A 12,445-nucleotide genomic window follows, 5' to 3' on the forward strand; every position below is an offset into this window, starting at 1 on the left:
CCCCTCCTCATTAAGTATTTTTCCCATTTCCATTTTAGGAAGAAATCTTATTAACATATATAAACAGGAGTAAGCCAGAGATTTCGAATGCCAGCACTGGTAATAGACTGTGGCCTGAGTTAATGTTTCAACAGAGTGTGAAATCACAGCCCCAGTCGCATAGACGTCCCCGGTAACCAAAAGTCATGTTGCTTACTGGGACCCTAGACAGTGAGCAGTAACATCCATGGCAGGGGTTAGTTCAAAGTAATTAGGAAAAAGTACCAGAACATTGAAGTTCTTACATTATGGCTCAATAAGAAGACTTTTATAGGGATATATGATTTTACAGAAATGTGCACAAAGCAGGTTGAATGAGACAGTGTTAGACAAGCAAAATGTCCTCAATCACGTAAGTCCATCGCAAGTCTAAGCTTACTGCAGCATGTTTTCTTGCAAAAATGCTCACCAATGATGATAGAATTCCAATTCTGGTCTCACAGATTCCCATCTGGTAGCAGTGCATCTGTTTATTAGGAGTTATCCCCTGAATGCCAGTGATTTCAGCCCTAAGTCACTGCACCTGTTGCTGGGAGGTATTTATTCCAGTCACTAGCCTAAAGCATAGAGAGCATTGCTTGACATTTTATAGCCTGGGGGAAAAATCGTCTTTTCAAAATCATTTGTTTAGAGTGGAGAAAATGGAGCAAAACAGTTCATTGTACTCTGAGCACCCTCTTTGGCAGCATTCACATCTGCACAGCACAAAGCTGCAGTATTTTTTTTTAATGTGATATCTTTTTTATTGGAAAAACAAGTATTGGAAAAACAAGTATACATACATATGCATGCATACACACGCACACACTCATACACCCTGAGAAACACAAGAAATGATATGTTATAAGATGATCTCCACATCTGGAAGTATGAATTTTTTTCTTTTTTTCTTTATTAGTACTTTCTAAATTTTATACTATTAAACACATATTATTTGATCATAGAAAAAAATATTTTTCACTTTTAAAACAATATAACGTTCCCTGGTATTGATGAACCATAATTGGACCATTCCTCTATGATAATTCAGGTTGTTTGCAACTTTTTTTTGGTAATACAGAAAATACCGACAAAGCTGCAGTATTGATTTTTCGGCTCCCAGGGCCTCCCGCAAGTTTTTTCTTCGATTGTCAGGGTTGCGAGATGGATTGGATTACACTTTACTTGTTGGGATGCTTATTTTTTTCTTTGTTGAAATAGGAATTGGTTGAAAATATGGCTTAGAATAAATGTCATAGTAATTGTGTGATTAAAAGACTTTAATTTGGGAATTTCTTTATGTTGATTATGCTGGCAGAGCAATGTCGTGGAATACTTGGCCGTCAGACGCACTGTTTCCTTTTCTGCCCTTCTTTCTCTAAGACTAGAAGCACAAAGTACACCCTAACTGTGCCCGCAGCAGGAGGAGTCCCCAGACCTGCTGCCTGTTGTCATTTGGAGAAGCATTCAGTAATATTTAAGACCATGAACCTGGGAACTGAATTACCAGGTTTCAGACCTTGGTTTCCTTCTTACTGGATGTGTGATCATGGACAATATAATTCTCCATGCCTCAGTTTCTTCCTCTGTAAAATGGTGATACTAACAATACCTATTTCATACAGTTGTTTTGAGAATTTATAGTCAGTACTTATTTGTAAAGTCTTTAGAAGAACGTTTGCTGATGATGGGGTGACCAGAGTGGCAAATCCTTTCCCTTCACAGTTGTCAGCATCAGCCATTATTTTAGGGCTCTGGAAATGAACTGAAGCCATGTAAGAAACTGGGAAGCATTTAGTGATGAAAAGCTGGTAGAATTTCTGGTGTGAACAAGCCTTCTTACCCTAGGATTCCTCCTATCCCACTCCAACCCCTAACTTCTTAGCTATGTTTGTCTGTTTGGTCCTTTCAATAAGGTAAGGCTGACCTTGAAATTCAGTGACTTTGCTGCCAGGGAAAGTTGGCTTGATTTGGAGTGGAGGGTGGAAACCCATGCCCAGCAGTGTTGTCAGTAAAAGTGGTCAACACTGGAAAACTGGTAGCTCTGCCTGAGGTGGTGGTCCCAGGCGGGGAGACTGGAGGGCCAGTCTGAAACATAACCAGGAAATCTTGGAATGAAAAAGCCAGAGTTCTCTGTGCTTTCTTGATGAACTGGAAGCTACACACATGTGTCCAGAAGAAAAATAACCCAGGCTGACTTGACCATGTGTCCTGGATTCTGAACACTCTCCCTAACACACACTCAGGTCAGTCAGCAGAGGTTAGAGAACTTACAGGTTAGGGGTTTTTGTGAAGAGTCTCTGCTCAGTCATTGGCTGATCACTAAGCTAGGCAGAGACAAGGTGATCCAGAAAGCCCAGGCAAGAAAATAAAAATAAGAAGTCCTGGTGTGGAGGTACAGGAGCGGTATGGGGAAGGGGGGTCAGTGGGAGAAAAAGGGAGGACATCTGTAATACTTTCAACAATAAAGATAAATTTTAAAAAAAGAATTAAAATAATAATAGTAACAACAATACAGAGAGACATAGGAGCTGTATACTACTGGGGAGACAAACCTGCAGATTTAAATCCAGTCATGATACTAAATAGGAAATAACACAGCAGTAACAATTCTCAGGGGAAGAGATCTGAATCAGGTGTTCCTAACAGTGTATTGTTTCCAATGTCTAGTTTTCAACAACAAAACAGTAGAAGACATGCAGAGAGACAGGGAAGCTGACCCATACTCAGGAGAAAAAGCATTCTGTAGAAACTTCCTCTGACATGGGCTCAGAGGTTAGATTTAGCAGATAAACATTTCAGAGTGGCTGTTAAGAATATGTTCAAAGATTAAAATAAAACTACTTTAGAGAATTAAGGGGAAATATGATGACAATGACTTAAAAATATATAATCTCAATAGAGAAATAAAAACTATTTTATAAGGCCTTGGAGAAATTCTTGGCACATCGTAGTTATTATATATCAGTGTGCTGCAAATAAGCTCACAGTTTTCCTCCCCAAATTCAGATATCTTGGTTTCATTTGAACCCAGAGATTCTAATTGAATAGATCTGGATTAGGGCTTGAAGATCTGTCATTTTAAAAACACTTTACCAGATGACTCTGATGCCAAGTCATGTTTAGGAATCAATAGTAGAGCCTTGGCAAGTTATTTAAAACATTTTTTCTTTAAAATACCCAGTTTAAACAATTAAGAATTACTTCATGGACAAAGGAAGAAAGTGTGATTAATAAGTAGCAGCCAGCCTAGCCGGGTGTGGCTCAGCGGTTGAGCATCGACCTAGCATCCTGGAGATCGCTGTTCGATTCCCGGTCAGGGCACATGCCCAGGTTGTGGGCTCGATCCCCAGTCGGGGGCGTGCAGGAGGCAGCCGAGCAATGACTCTCATCATTGATGATTTTCCCTCTCCCTTCCTCTCTCTGAAATCAATAAAGATATATATATAAAAAAAAGAATTAGCGGCCATACTTGTGATGATTTCTTCTGTGTGACTCAGTATAGTAAGTCACTAGTGTATACAAAAAGGGGTTAAATAAATGTTTAGGAATAAGTTTTGTTCTGCCTTTTCATAAGATTTACTTAGCAAAAATACTGAATTTTTAAAATTAATGTTAATTGCAATGTTTTTATTTAAATTATGCCGTGCTCTCAAATTTTATGAGGTCACTTGTTTGAATTTCCACATAGCTTTTGCTACAGAAATGTGTCCTTTCTGAAACCATAAAAATATTTCAAATTAAAACAAATACAATATTACTAGTTTAAGCTGGATTCTTTGTAAGGGCAGTTCAATCTAGTATCTGGAAATGGGAGAAAGCAATAGTATATATAAAGTTTATTTATGAACTTGGAGAAGTTCATAAACAAACCCTTTGAAAGGTTGGCCTGTTTACTGTTTGTCTTGACATTTTCCCAGCTCAGTTTCTGTATTTCTTCTTCATTGATAATGCACCTCTCCACACACTTTTAGTAATCTCATAAGACCATAAACCTTCCTAGTGAAAACTTACCGAAGTTGGGGTTTGCCACAATCCCCTAAAGGTTTCTGTGCTCCAAACTGTGTTCTTTCCTTCTCTCGTCATTTCAATTATTCCTTTAGTTTTCTCAGTAGAACTGAGAGGCCAGCCAAGTTTGAGAATTGCTAATTTTCTAAATCCTACTAATGTGTAACCCAGTACCCCTTTTGGAGGATTATTTGCATCTTAGAAAGAGGGTGCATGTTTATCCAGGTGACTTTCTGTTTCAATGAATTAGTGAGAGGCATTCTGCAGTAAAAGTTAAAGAGAGCTAGGTTTTGGCTTTGGATTGACCTGGACACAACCCAGCTTTTAACTTGGAAGTTTCTGCCTTAGAACAGTTTACTTCTGAAGGTTTGTGTTTTTTCAGTAAAAAAGGGAATATAAGGAATAATTCATGTGATGCAGAGTAATTAAAGGATAGAGATAAGAAAATTATTGCTGGTATTTTATAACAGGAATACTATAGATGGCAGTAGGTTAGGTAACTGAAATGAAACAATTGAGGCGGGTAGGGGAGGTTTCTGATACGGCAGCTAAGCCACAGGTAAGCCAACCAGGGTAGCAAAGACGTGCCTCCCCCACAGGTCTTCTTGACTGTTCTTGGCTTTGCTGTTTTTACCCTTTCTCTTATGCTCTGTTACTACTTTGGGACTCCTGGTTGAAAAATGGTTACACTTAAAATTCTAATCTTTTATTTCATCTGGGAATCTTTTTTCATAGCATTCGTGAACGGTAGTTATGTATACTCTGCCTAATGCAATGTACATAAATTCATACAGGATTTCTAAGTAAGCGCTTATATATGTACATTATCTCCTTTTAGAGCCACACAGCTAGGAAAAGAAACACCACAGATGCTTTTTATCTTCATTCTGTAGATTTACAGAACTGAATCTTAGAGAACTTTCACCCTTTCCGGCTGTTTCAACTTGCTGGACTGCCCTGGAGCAGTGCTGGCTCCTTTGAATGCCCATCTGTTGACTTTTGTCAGTTTTAAATACAGTGTGTATAAATTGAAATAAGTTATTGTGCCATAGTATGTTACTGTCATAGTGTCTTAGTTATTTTGGGGGGAAACTGCTAAGACAAAAGTATTTTTAAGATAATGCTACTAACAGGACTGAATATGTCTGCATTAAATGAGAATATAAGGCCAGCTTATAGGCGAGTTTTTATTCAGTTGCATAAATGAATCCCATTTCTTCATTAGTTGTTACATTCTATATTTGTAAAGCTTGTCAATATTTATAAGTGCATTAGTTAAATTTGTCATTTTTCTTTAAATTCGCTCAAAAAATCCACTTAGTGACTATGGTTAGATTACACTGGAAAGTATTTTGTTTAGAGTATTTTTAAATTGTCTTATAAAGGTGAGTAGTTGAGCTAAAGGAATATTTTATATATATATATATGTGTGTGTGTGTATGTGTGTGTGTGTGTATATATATATATATATATATATATATATAAAATAAATTCTTGACACATAGTAAAGAACCAAGGATTTAAATAAATGTATGAATGGATGACTTAAAAAACACAGTTTGTGTGACATCTCTTGAATATGGACCAGAATTATATCACTTGAAAATGCCTTATTTAAATAATATACTTTGTAAGTAAGTTAATTTAATTTAATTTTATCTTATTTCTTTAAAGGTTTCAGCAGAGCAGCTTTACCATTTGGGTTAGTTAGGCGAGAACTGTCCTGTGAAGGTTATTCTATAGATCTGCGATGTCCGGGCAGTGACGTCATCATGATTGAGAGCGCTAACTATGGTCGGACAGACGACAAGATATGTGATGCTGACCCATTTCAGATGGAGAATACAGACTGCTACCTCCCAGATGCCTTCAAAATTATGACTCAAAGGTAAATATTCATGTGTTACTATCCCATTGTAGCAACTGCATCCAAATTGGTAAAATTACTATAATATTTTAAAGAGACTGGAAGCAGTCCATAATTCAGCCTATTTGTTAAATTGAGTTTTACCCACTAATGCTGATTTCTACTTTATAAATGTTCATTTAAATGTTTATCATTTTTGTATAGATTGACATATCAGAAAGAATATGTGACACACATCTTTGATAAAAAAATAAAGGGTATGAATATGTAATATTTCAATTGTAATCTTGTATTTTAGGGCTTCAGAATTCTGTAATTTTCTAAGATCAAGAATGTTTAAATGTCTGAGTCTGGGAATAATTGCACCTTAATTTTTTAAATTAATAAACTTTATTTTTACAGGAAAAATAGCAGAGAGTACAGAGAGGTACCAGAGTATGTTTAGTTTTGTAAGAAATTCCAAACTGTCTTTCAGAGTTACTGTATTACTTTGCATTCCCACTAGCAGTGAATGATAGTTTCTGTTACTACACATCCTCACCAGCATTTGTTGTCAGTGTTTCAGATTTTGGTCGTTCTAATAGGTGTGTAATAGTATCTCCTTGTTTTAATTCACAACTCCCCAATGACACACAGTGTTGAACAGCTTTACATACGCTTACCTGCCATTTTACTTTCACTGGTGAGGTATCTGTTCAGATCTTTTGCCCTTTTTTTTGTTTTCTTACTGTTGAGTTTTAAGAGTTCTTTATATTTTGGTAACAATCCTGTATGAGATAGGGCTTTTGCAAATATTTCCTGCCAGCCTGTGGCCTGTCTGCTCATTCTCTTTATCCCTAGCTTTAAAAAAACAAAGCCAAACAAAAACAATTCAAGTGAAGAAAGCATATAATGTGCACACACTTTCTCTGATGTTTATTTGTACACACACATACCCATTTATTTGGGTGATAAACCATTGGTTAATTTTGTGTTTTAAAGATGATTTATTGGAAAGTGTGTTACAAGCTTCTATCTCTCAAGTGGACAGTTCCCTTCCTGCATATAGAGAGGATACAAAAAAAGCTACGGATGCTGGTGTCGCATTTCTTCTCCCTGAACACAGAGCACCAGACTCTTGGCATCTTTTTTCCTCCAAGTGTGGTACCCTTGGCGTTTTGCTTAGAATCTTCTCATATATATTAAAATCATGGGTAGTTATGATTTAGTGCAGTTAATATCCATCAGTCACTGGTATTTGGAACATAGAGACTGTCTGAAGAAAAACTTAAGTACCACATAATCTGTTATACATTACTGCCTTTTATTTTGTTTACTAGGAAGAACCCTTCACCTTTCTTTCTAAAGCCTTCACCCTCTTCTGCTTCTTTTTCCCCTCTGGACACAATATTCTGTCTAGTTTTCTAGCTTATTTACTATTCTACCTCAAAGTAGAGTAGCAACATTTTTAGAAAAGCCTGGTCAGTGTAGTTACACTCAAAACATCCAAAGGTGAAAAGGAGCAATGAAGGAAAAAATGGAAGAATGATTTTTAAAAAAATCCATGCCATAAGAGTGTGGGTATGAATTGCTATAAGATCTCTAATCTCACAGAGAATATATATTAGCATATTTTTATTGATAGTACAGGCATAGTAATTTATAGTAAGTAGTTTTTTATATGTTGATACTGACCAAAGTGGGTGTTTTTAAGAAACCAGAGAATGTATACAATACTAGTGAACGACGTTCATAAAATATATTTATTTTTATTTCTTAAAGGGTAGTTATTAAACAACTAAGGCTAAATCTTTTCTTAAATGGTACTTGATAAAAGTTTTTTAAATTTAAAACTGAAGTCCTTTATGGCCTGTGTAGAATTCAAAATCTGGCCAGAGAAGCAAACCACCGAACACAACTTCCTTTCTTTGGAAGAACAGATTCGGTGCTGCAGTAAAATTATAAAACAGTTTGCACATAGTATTTCAAAATATGGAAACTGCTTATGCTAAAGAGACAATAAAGGCAACCATTAATAATTAACCACTTATTCATTCTTCACGTATTGATCTCACAGTTCAAAGGAAGTGATACGATTTGAGCATTTAGAAGTAGGCCAGAGAGAAACAGGAAGTGAAGAATTAGTCTGTGTAATTACCTGTCTTTACCGACCGACAAGCAGAAAGCAGTGAGAGTTGGTAGAAAGAAACCGGAAGAGCTGACCTTGAGGAATTGCACATTGTAGGTAACCTGTTTTTGTCTGGGGAGTTAGACATTTTTAAAGTCACGGTTGAATAGTAAAATACATAAGTCTCGTTATACTTCTACATATAAACATAATTACTTATTATAGGAAATACGCAAGGCAGATACCAAGTTATTTTTATTGTCTCGTCATGTTGTAAAAACGTGGCTGCGTTTTTGGTAATTCTTTTTGAAAGGAACTGGAGTTTGGAGGTACTTAAATTCCGTGAAAGCATACAGTTGTTTCCTGTACTTTTGTTTTCAAAATCTCCAAACAGATTATGTGTACTAGTGTAAATAAGGGCTCAATTCCAAAATTGGCTGCAGAAGCCCTGTTTTCAAGTTGTTGTGTTATACTGGTGGCTTATAATTACTTAATTATCACAGTGACAGTTTTTTGTTTTTTTTTTTTAATATATCTTTATTGATTTCAGAGAGAGGAAGAGAGAGGGAGAGAGAGAAGCATCAATGATGAGAGAGTCATTGATCGGCTGCCTCCTGCACGCCCCCGACTGGGGATCGAGCCCGCAACCCGGGCATGTGCCCTGACCGGGAATCGAACCCCGATCGCCTGGATCCTAGGCTGATGCTCAACCGCTGAGGCACCATGCCGGCTGGGCTCACAGTGACAGTTTAAACATGGACACTTTATTGACAAGGAGGACAATGCTAAGATGACTTAAAAATGACTTTTATAGTGGTAGCTTATAAGTACTCGTTCTGTGTATGTAGAATACAAACGTTTAAGGCAGTCTATAATACTCGACTGTTACATGGTTGCAAAAAGCTGTAAGAAAAATGGATAGACAATATTTTTGCAGCTGAGTTATTACTGAATAATTTTTGAGCATGTACAGTATTTGTCCCTGCTTTTTAAATTTAAAAATATTTTCAGTACAAATAAAGTAAGAGTTATTTTCACCAAACTCCTAATAATTTGGCAAATTTTTCCATTTATAGTCATCAAAAATGTGGTATTCAATAGTATAGAAAAGATACTTTTTAAAAAAAATGTAGGCAATTTCTTCTTGGAAAGCTCAAAGCACTAGAATTTTTCTATTAAATTTGAAAGTCCCCATTTCTTCCTGTAATGATGGAGATTGGCACAGACTTTCTATCACTTCAGCAGCTGAGAGGCAAGTAAATAAATACACTTGTAATTCTGAATGTGGTAGTGGTAAAAGTATTATTATTCATTCTTCGTTTTCTATTTCCTGCTCATTTAAAGCATGAAACCAAGGCTCTATTAGTAACTGATAGTGTACTTGTCTTCAAAGTACACCAAATGGCTCAATCTAAAAAGTGAGAAGTGAAATTCCTTTCTAAAATGGTACGTATTTTAATACTTTATAAAATAATCTCCATTAGAGATAATTTTTTTTAGCACTCTTTGAAGATACTAGTAGGGTAACTTAAAAAAATATGAACTGTTGTAACAGCTTGAATTTATTAAAGATAAAAATTACCCGACTACTACTCTGAGATATTTGATGTATAAGTAAATTAGAATTTGCCAGCAGTATTGGTTCTTTGCAGCAGTTGGGTACAACCTAGTTAGTGTCTTAAACTGAAGTGCTGCATTGAACCTGAGATCCCCTCCCGGCATTGCTTATAACTGTCTTTTTGTCCATGGTCTTCACTCTAAGGATCTGTGCCTTCTCATCTAGGTTAGTCTGTTGCCTAAGATTTTGCCCTATAGCATGTCCGTAAGCTTTAGCTTAGACATCTGAAAGTAAATGTTTATTGTTTTTGTTTTCAGTATTAAAGATAAGGTTAATGTGCATGGGTAGGTTCAGTTTTAAAGTCTTAACCCATACTGTTAGTTTACCCCTGTCAATACAAAGAGCTCCTAAAATTATTAACATGTACTCTCAAGGAGATAGTAAGAATACAAGCCTCAGTTTTTCTCCCTGGTAGAAAAGGTATGTGTAGATGGTTCAGACATAGACTCTTTTTTCTTCTTCTTCTGTTTGCTTTTTTGTATTGAAATTGCCCAAGGAAAGTAAAGAAGTGTCCTAGACTTAGAGAACTAGCCTAGCTCCTTAAAAACTTTTACCTATTTTTTTTTTTTTTCAAGCTCACATAGAGATAACAACTGACTAGTACCTCACAGCAAAACTATATTAGGGTTCTTATTAAATGAAATTAAGCATATTTTTGGTTGTTATACTACCCATTTAAGCTCCCCGAAGTTTATTTGGGAACAGGATGGCATATAAAAAGTAAATAGTTCATCAGGTAGTTGTTTATACAGATTTATTACTCACAAGAGTGGTGAAAGAATGTATAGATGAAGCAAACATAAACATGAAGTTGATAGTTGCAAGTGAACAGATGATATTACCCACAGAGGTTATGTGGTCGGAGCATGCAAGAGCTCTAGAGAACACCCTCCTTTAGGGGCAAAGGTAAAGTTACCATCCAGGAAACAGCAGGCACAGGAGGAGGGTGTCTCATAAGCAAGCAGTAAAATATAAGAGACAAACATTTTTTCTCTCCTATTAATTTTGAAGATTTTCAGATTCTATATAGAGCTCAAATAAAAGAACACATTAAGCATTTCAAGGTGGTGTTTTCCAGGATAGAAATCAGGAAAGCAGCATCCATCCTTGCACAGATCAGAAGAATTAGGCGGTCCCGTAGTCGCATGGAACCAGACAGTGCATACACATCTAGATTTATAAAGTAGGAGTACAATTCAGGGATTCTCGAGTCTAGCTTCTGGAACTTGAGTAAATTTAGTTAAATTAAGCTAAGTAAGTGCCAAGACTTATTTTAGAGCCTAGATCTTTCTACAAAGGTTGGGATGATGGAAGTGAACTCAGATATATAGGAACCAAATTAATCTACCCCCAACCTCTACCCCATTTAATAACTTCTGTCCTTTATAAACCTATCAATGCCCCAACCTATTATCTCCAAGTATAATAATTCCATTTTATTTAACGTTGTTAAAATGGCAACTCAAGTGGTGACAATTTCTTGTGTGCATGAGAATTTTTTAAAAACGCATTATTGTGTATATATGTGTGTTCCTTTTTCCGTCCCGTGGCTCTTTACATTACAGTAGACGCAGAGTGGGACAGAAAGTGGAGCGCAAACTGCCAGTGTGCGGTTAGAAGTAAGGCTGCAGAAAGGGCCAGCATGCCTTAGTCTGGAATAAGCAGAATGAACTTTCCCTCGACAAGGGACCCTTTGTAGGAGGGGAAAAACATAGACAATTGTTTCTATTTTAAGAGAGTTACTAAGTAGCAGATTGTTAGACTGCAGAGGAACTCGGGACTCCCCTGTTCAAACTCCCTTTCGTTACCCTTGGGGCATCAGCTGTCCTTGCAGCCAGTACGACAGCAGGTACCGGGGTCCCCCCTTACCCACAGGGTGCATCCGGGCGTCCCCAGTGGATGCCTGCAACTGTGGATAGCACCAAGCCTTGCATATACTCTGCTTTCTTTCTGTACAAACAGGCACAGGCAGGAGTTGGTTTACAGCTGTGGGCATGCGACACACAGAGTTTATTCTTGTATTATTACTTATTATTGTGTTACTTTCCACACGAACAAGTAAAACCACTTTTGCTCACCCCTGTACATACCTACGATCAAGTTTAATTTATAAATCAGGTAAGGCAAGGATGAACAATAACTAGTAATAAAATAGAACAAATGTAACAATATATGGTAGTAAAAGCTATGTAAGGTGGTTCCTCAAAATATCTTTTTGTACTCCGCTCACCCTTCTCGTGATGCTGTGAGATGATAAAATGCCATACCTGTTCCTGAATCTACGTACCCATCCCGTACTTGCGCGAAGTCGCTCGGTGTTACCCGTTTCAGGGCATCCCTTGCTGATGTCTTCGTATGGGCTCGGTGCTTTCTGGTGCAGCATGTCGCCGTCCGTCTGAACACGTTTTGTGTTCATGTCTGCTGCCTGCAATGTAAAGCCTTTTCCACGGTAACTATGCACCGATACTCTTGTGCGTTGGAGCCATTTACTAACTAAAATAATAGTTACTTAAACACAGCACCGTGACACCACGGCAGTTGAGCTAGACGGCTGCGAGTGCCAGCGGGTGGGTGTGGAAGCAGACAGAGTGCGGACACTGGCAAAGGAATGAATCCTGTCCCGCGTGGGGCAGAGTGGACTGCGGGGGATTTTATCAGGCTACTCAGAATGGCACACAGTTTTAAACTGAAGAATTACTTATGTCTGAAATTTTGCATTTAAGATTTCTGGACTGTGGTTGAGGGCAGGTAACTGGAACCCGGAAAGTGAAATTCATAGGTGGGGGGCTACTATATCTTCTCATTTAAAGAAATCCTTGGGGAGGTG

General features: G+C 37.3%; 1 protein-coding gene across 15 annotated transcripts in view; it reads left to right on the forward strand.

Moving 5' to 3' along the window:
* ADGRL2 (adhesion G protein-coupled receptor L2) overlaps window positions 1-12,445 on the forward strand; it is a 489,292-nt gene that overhangs the window by 399,198 nt on the left and 77,649 nt on the right. For all 15 annotated transcript variants that reach the window (XM_016220628.2, XM_087820544.1, XM_087820546.1 and 12 more), the window contains one exon: window positions 5,701-5,914. In XM_016220628.2, coding sequence (XP_016076114.2) covers window positions 5,701-5,914 — 214 coding nt within the window. The remainder of the gene's footprint in view (window positions 1-5,700; window positions 5,915-12,445) is intronic.

The sequence above is a fragment of the Miniopterus natalensis genome, chromosome 9, assembly GCF_054644295.1.
Source record: "Miniopterus natalensis isolate mMinNat1 chromosome 9, mMinNat1.hap1, whole genome shotgun sequence".
Classification (NCBI taxonomy): Eukaryota; Metazoa; Chordata; class Mammalia; order Chiroptera; family Miniopteridae; genus Miniopterus; species Miniopterus natalensis.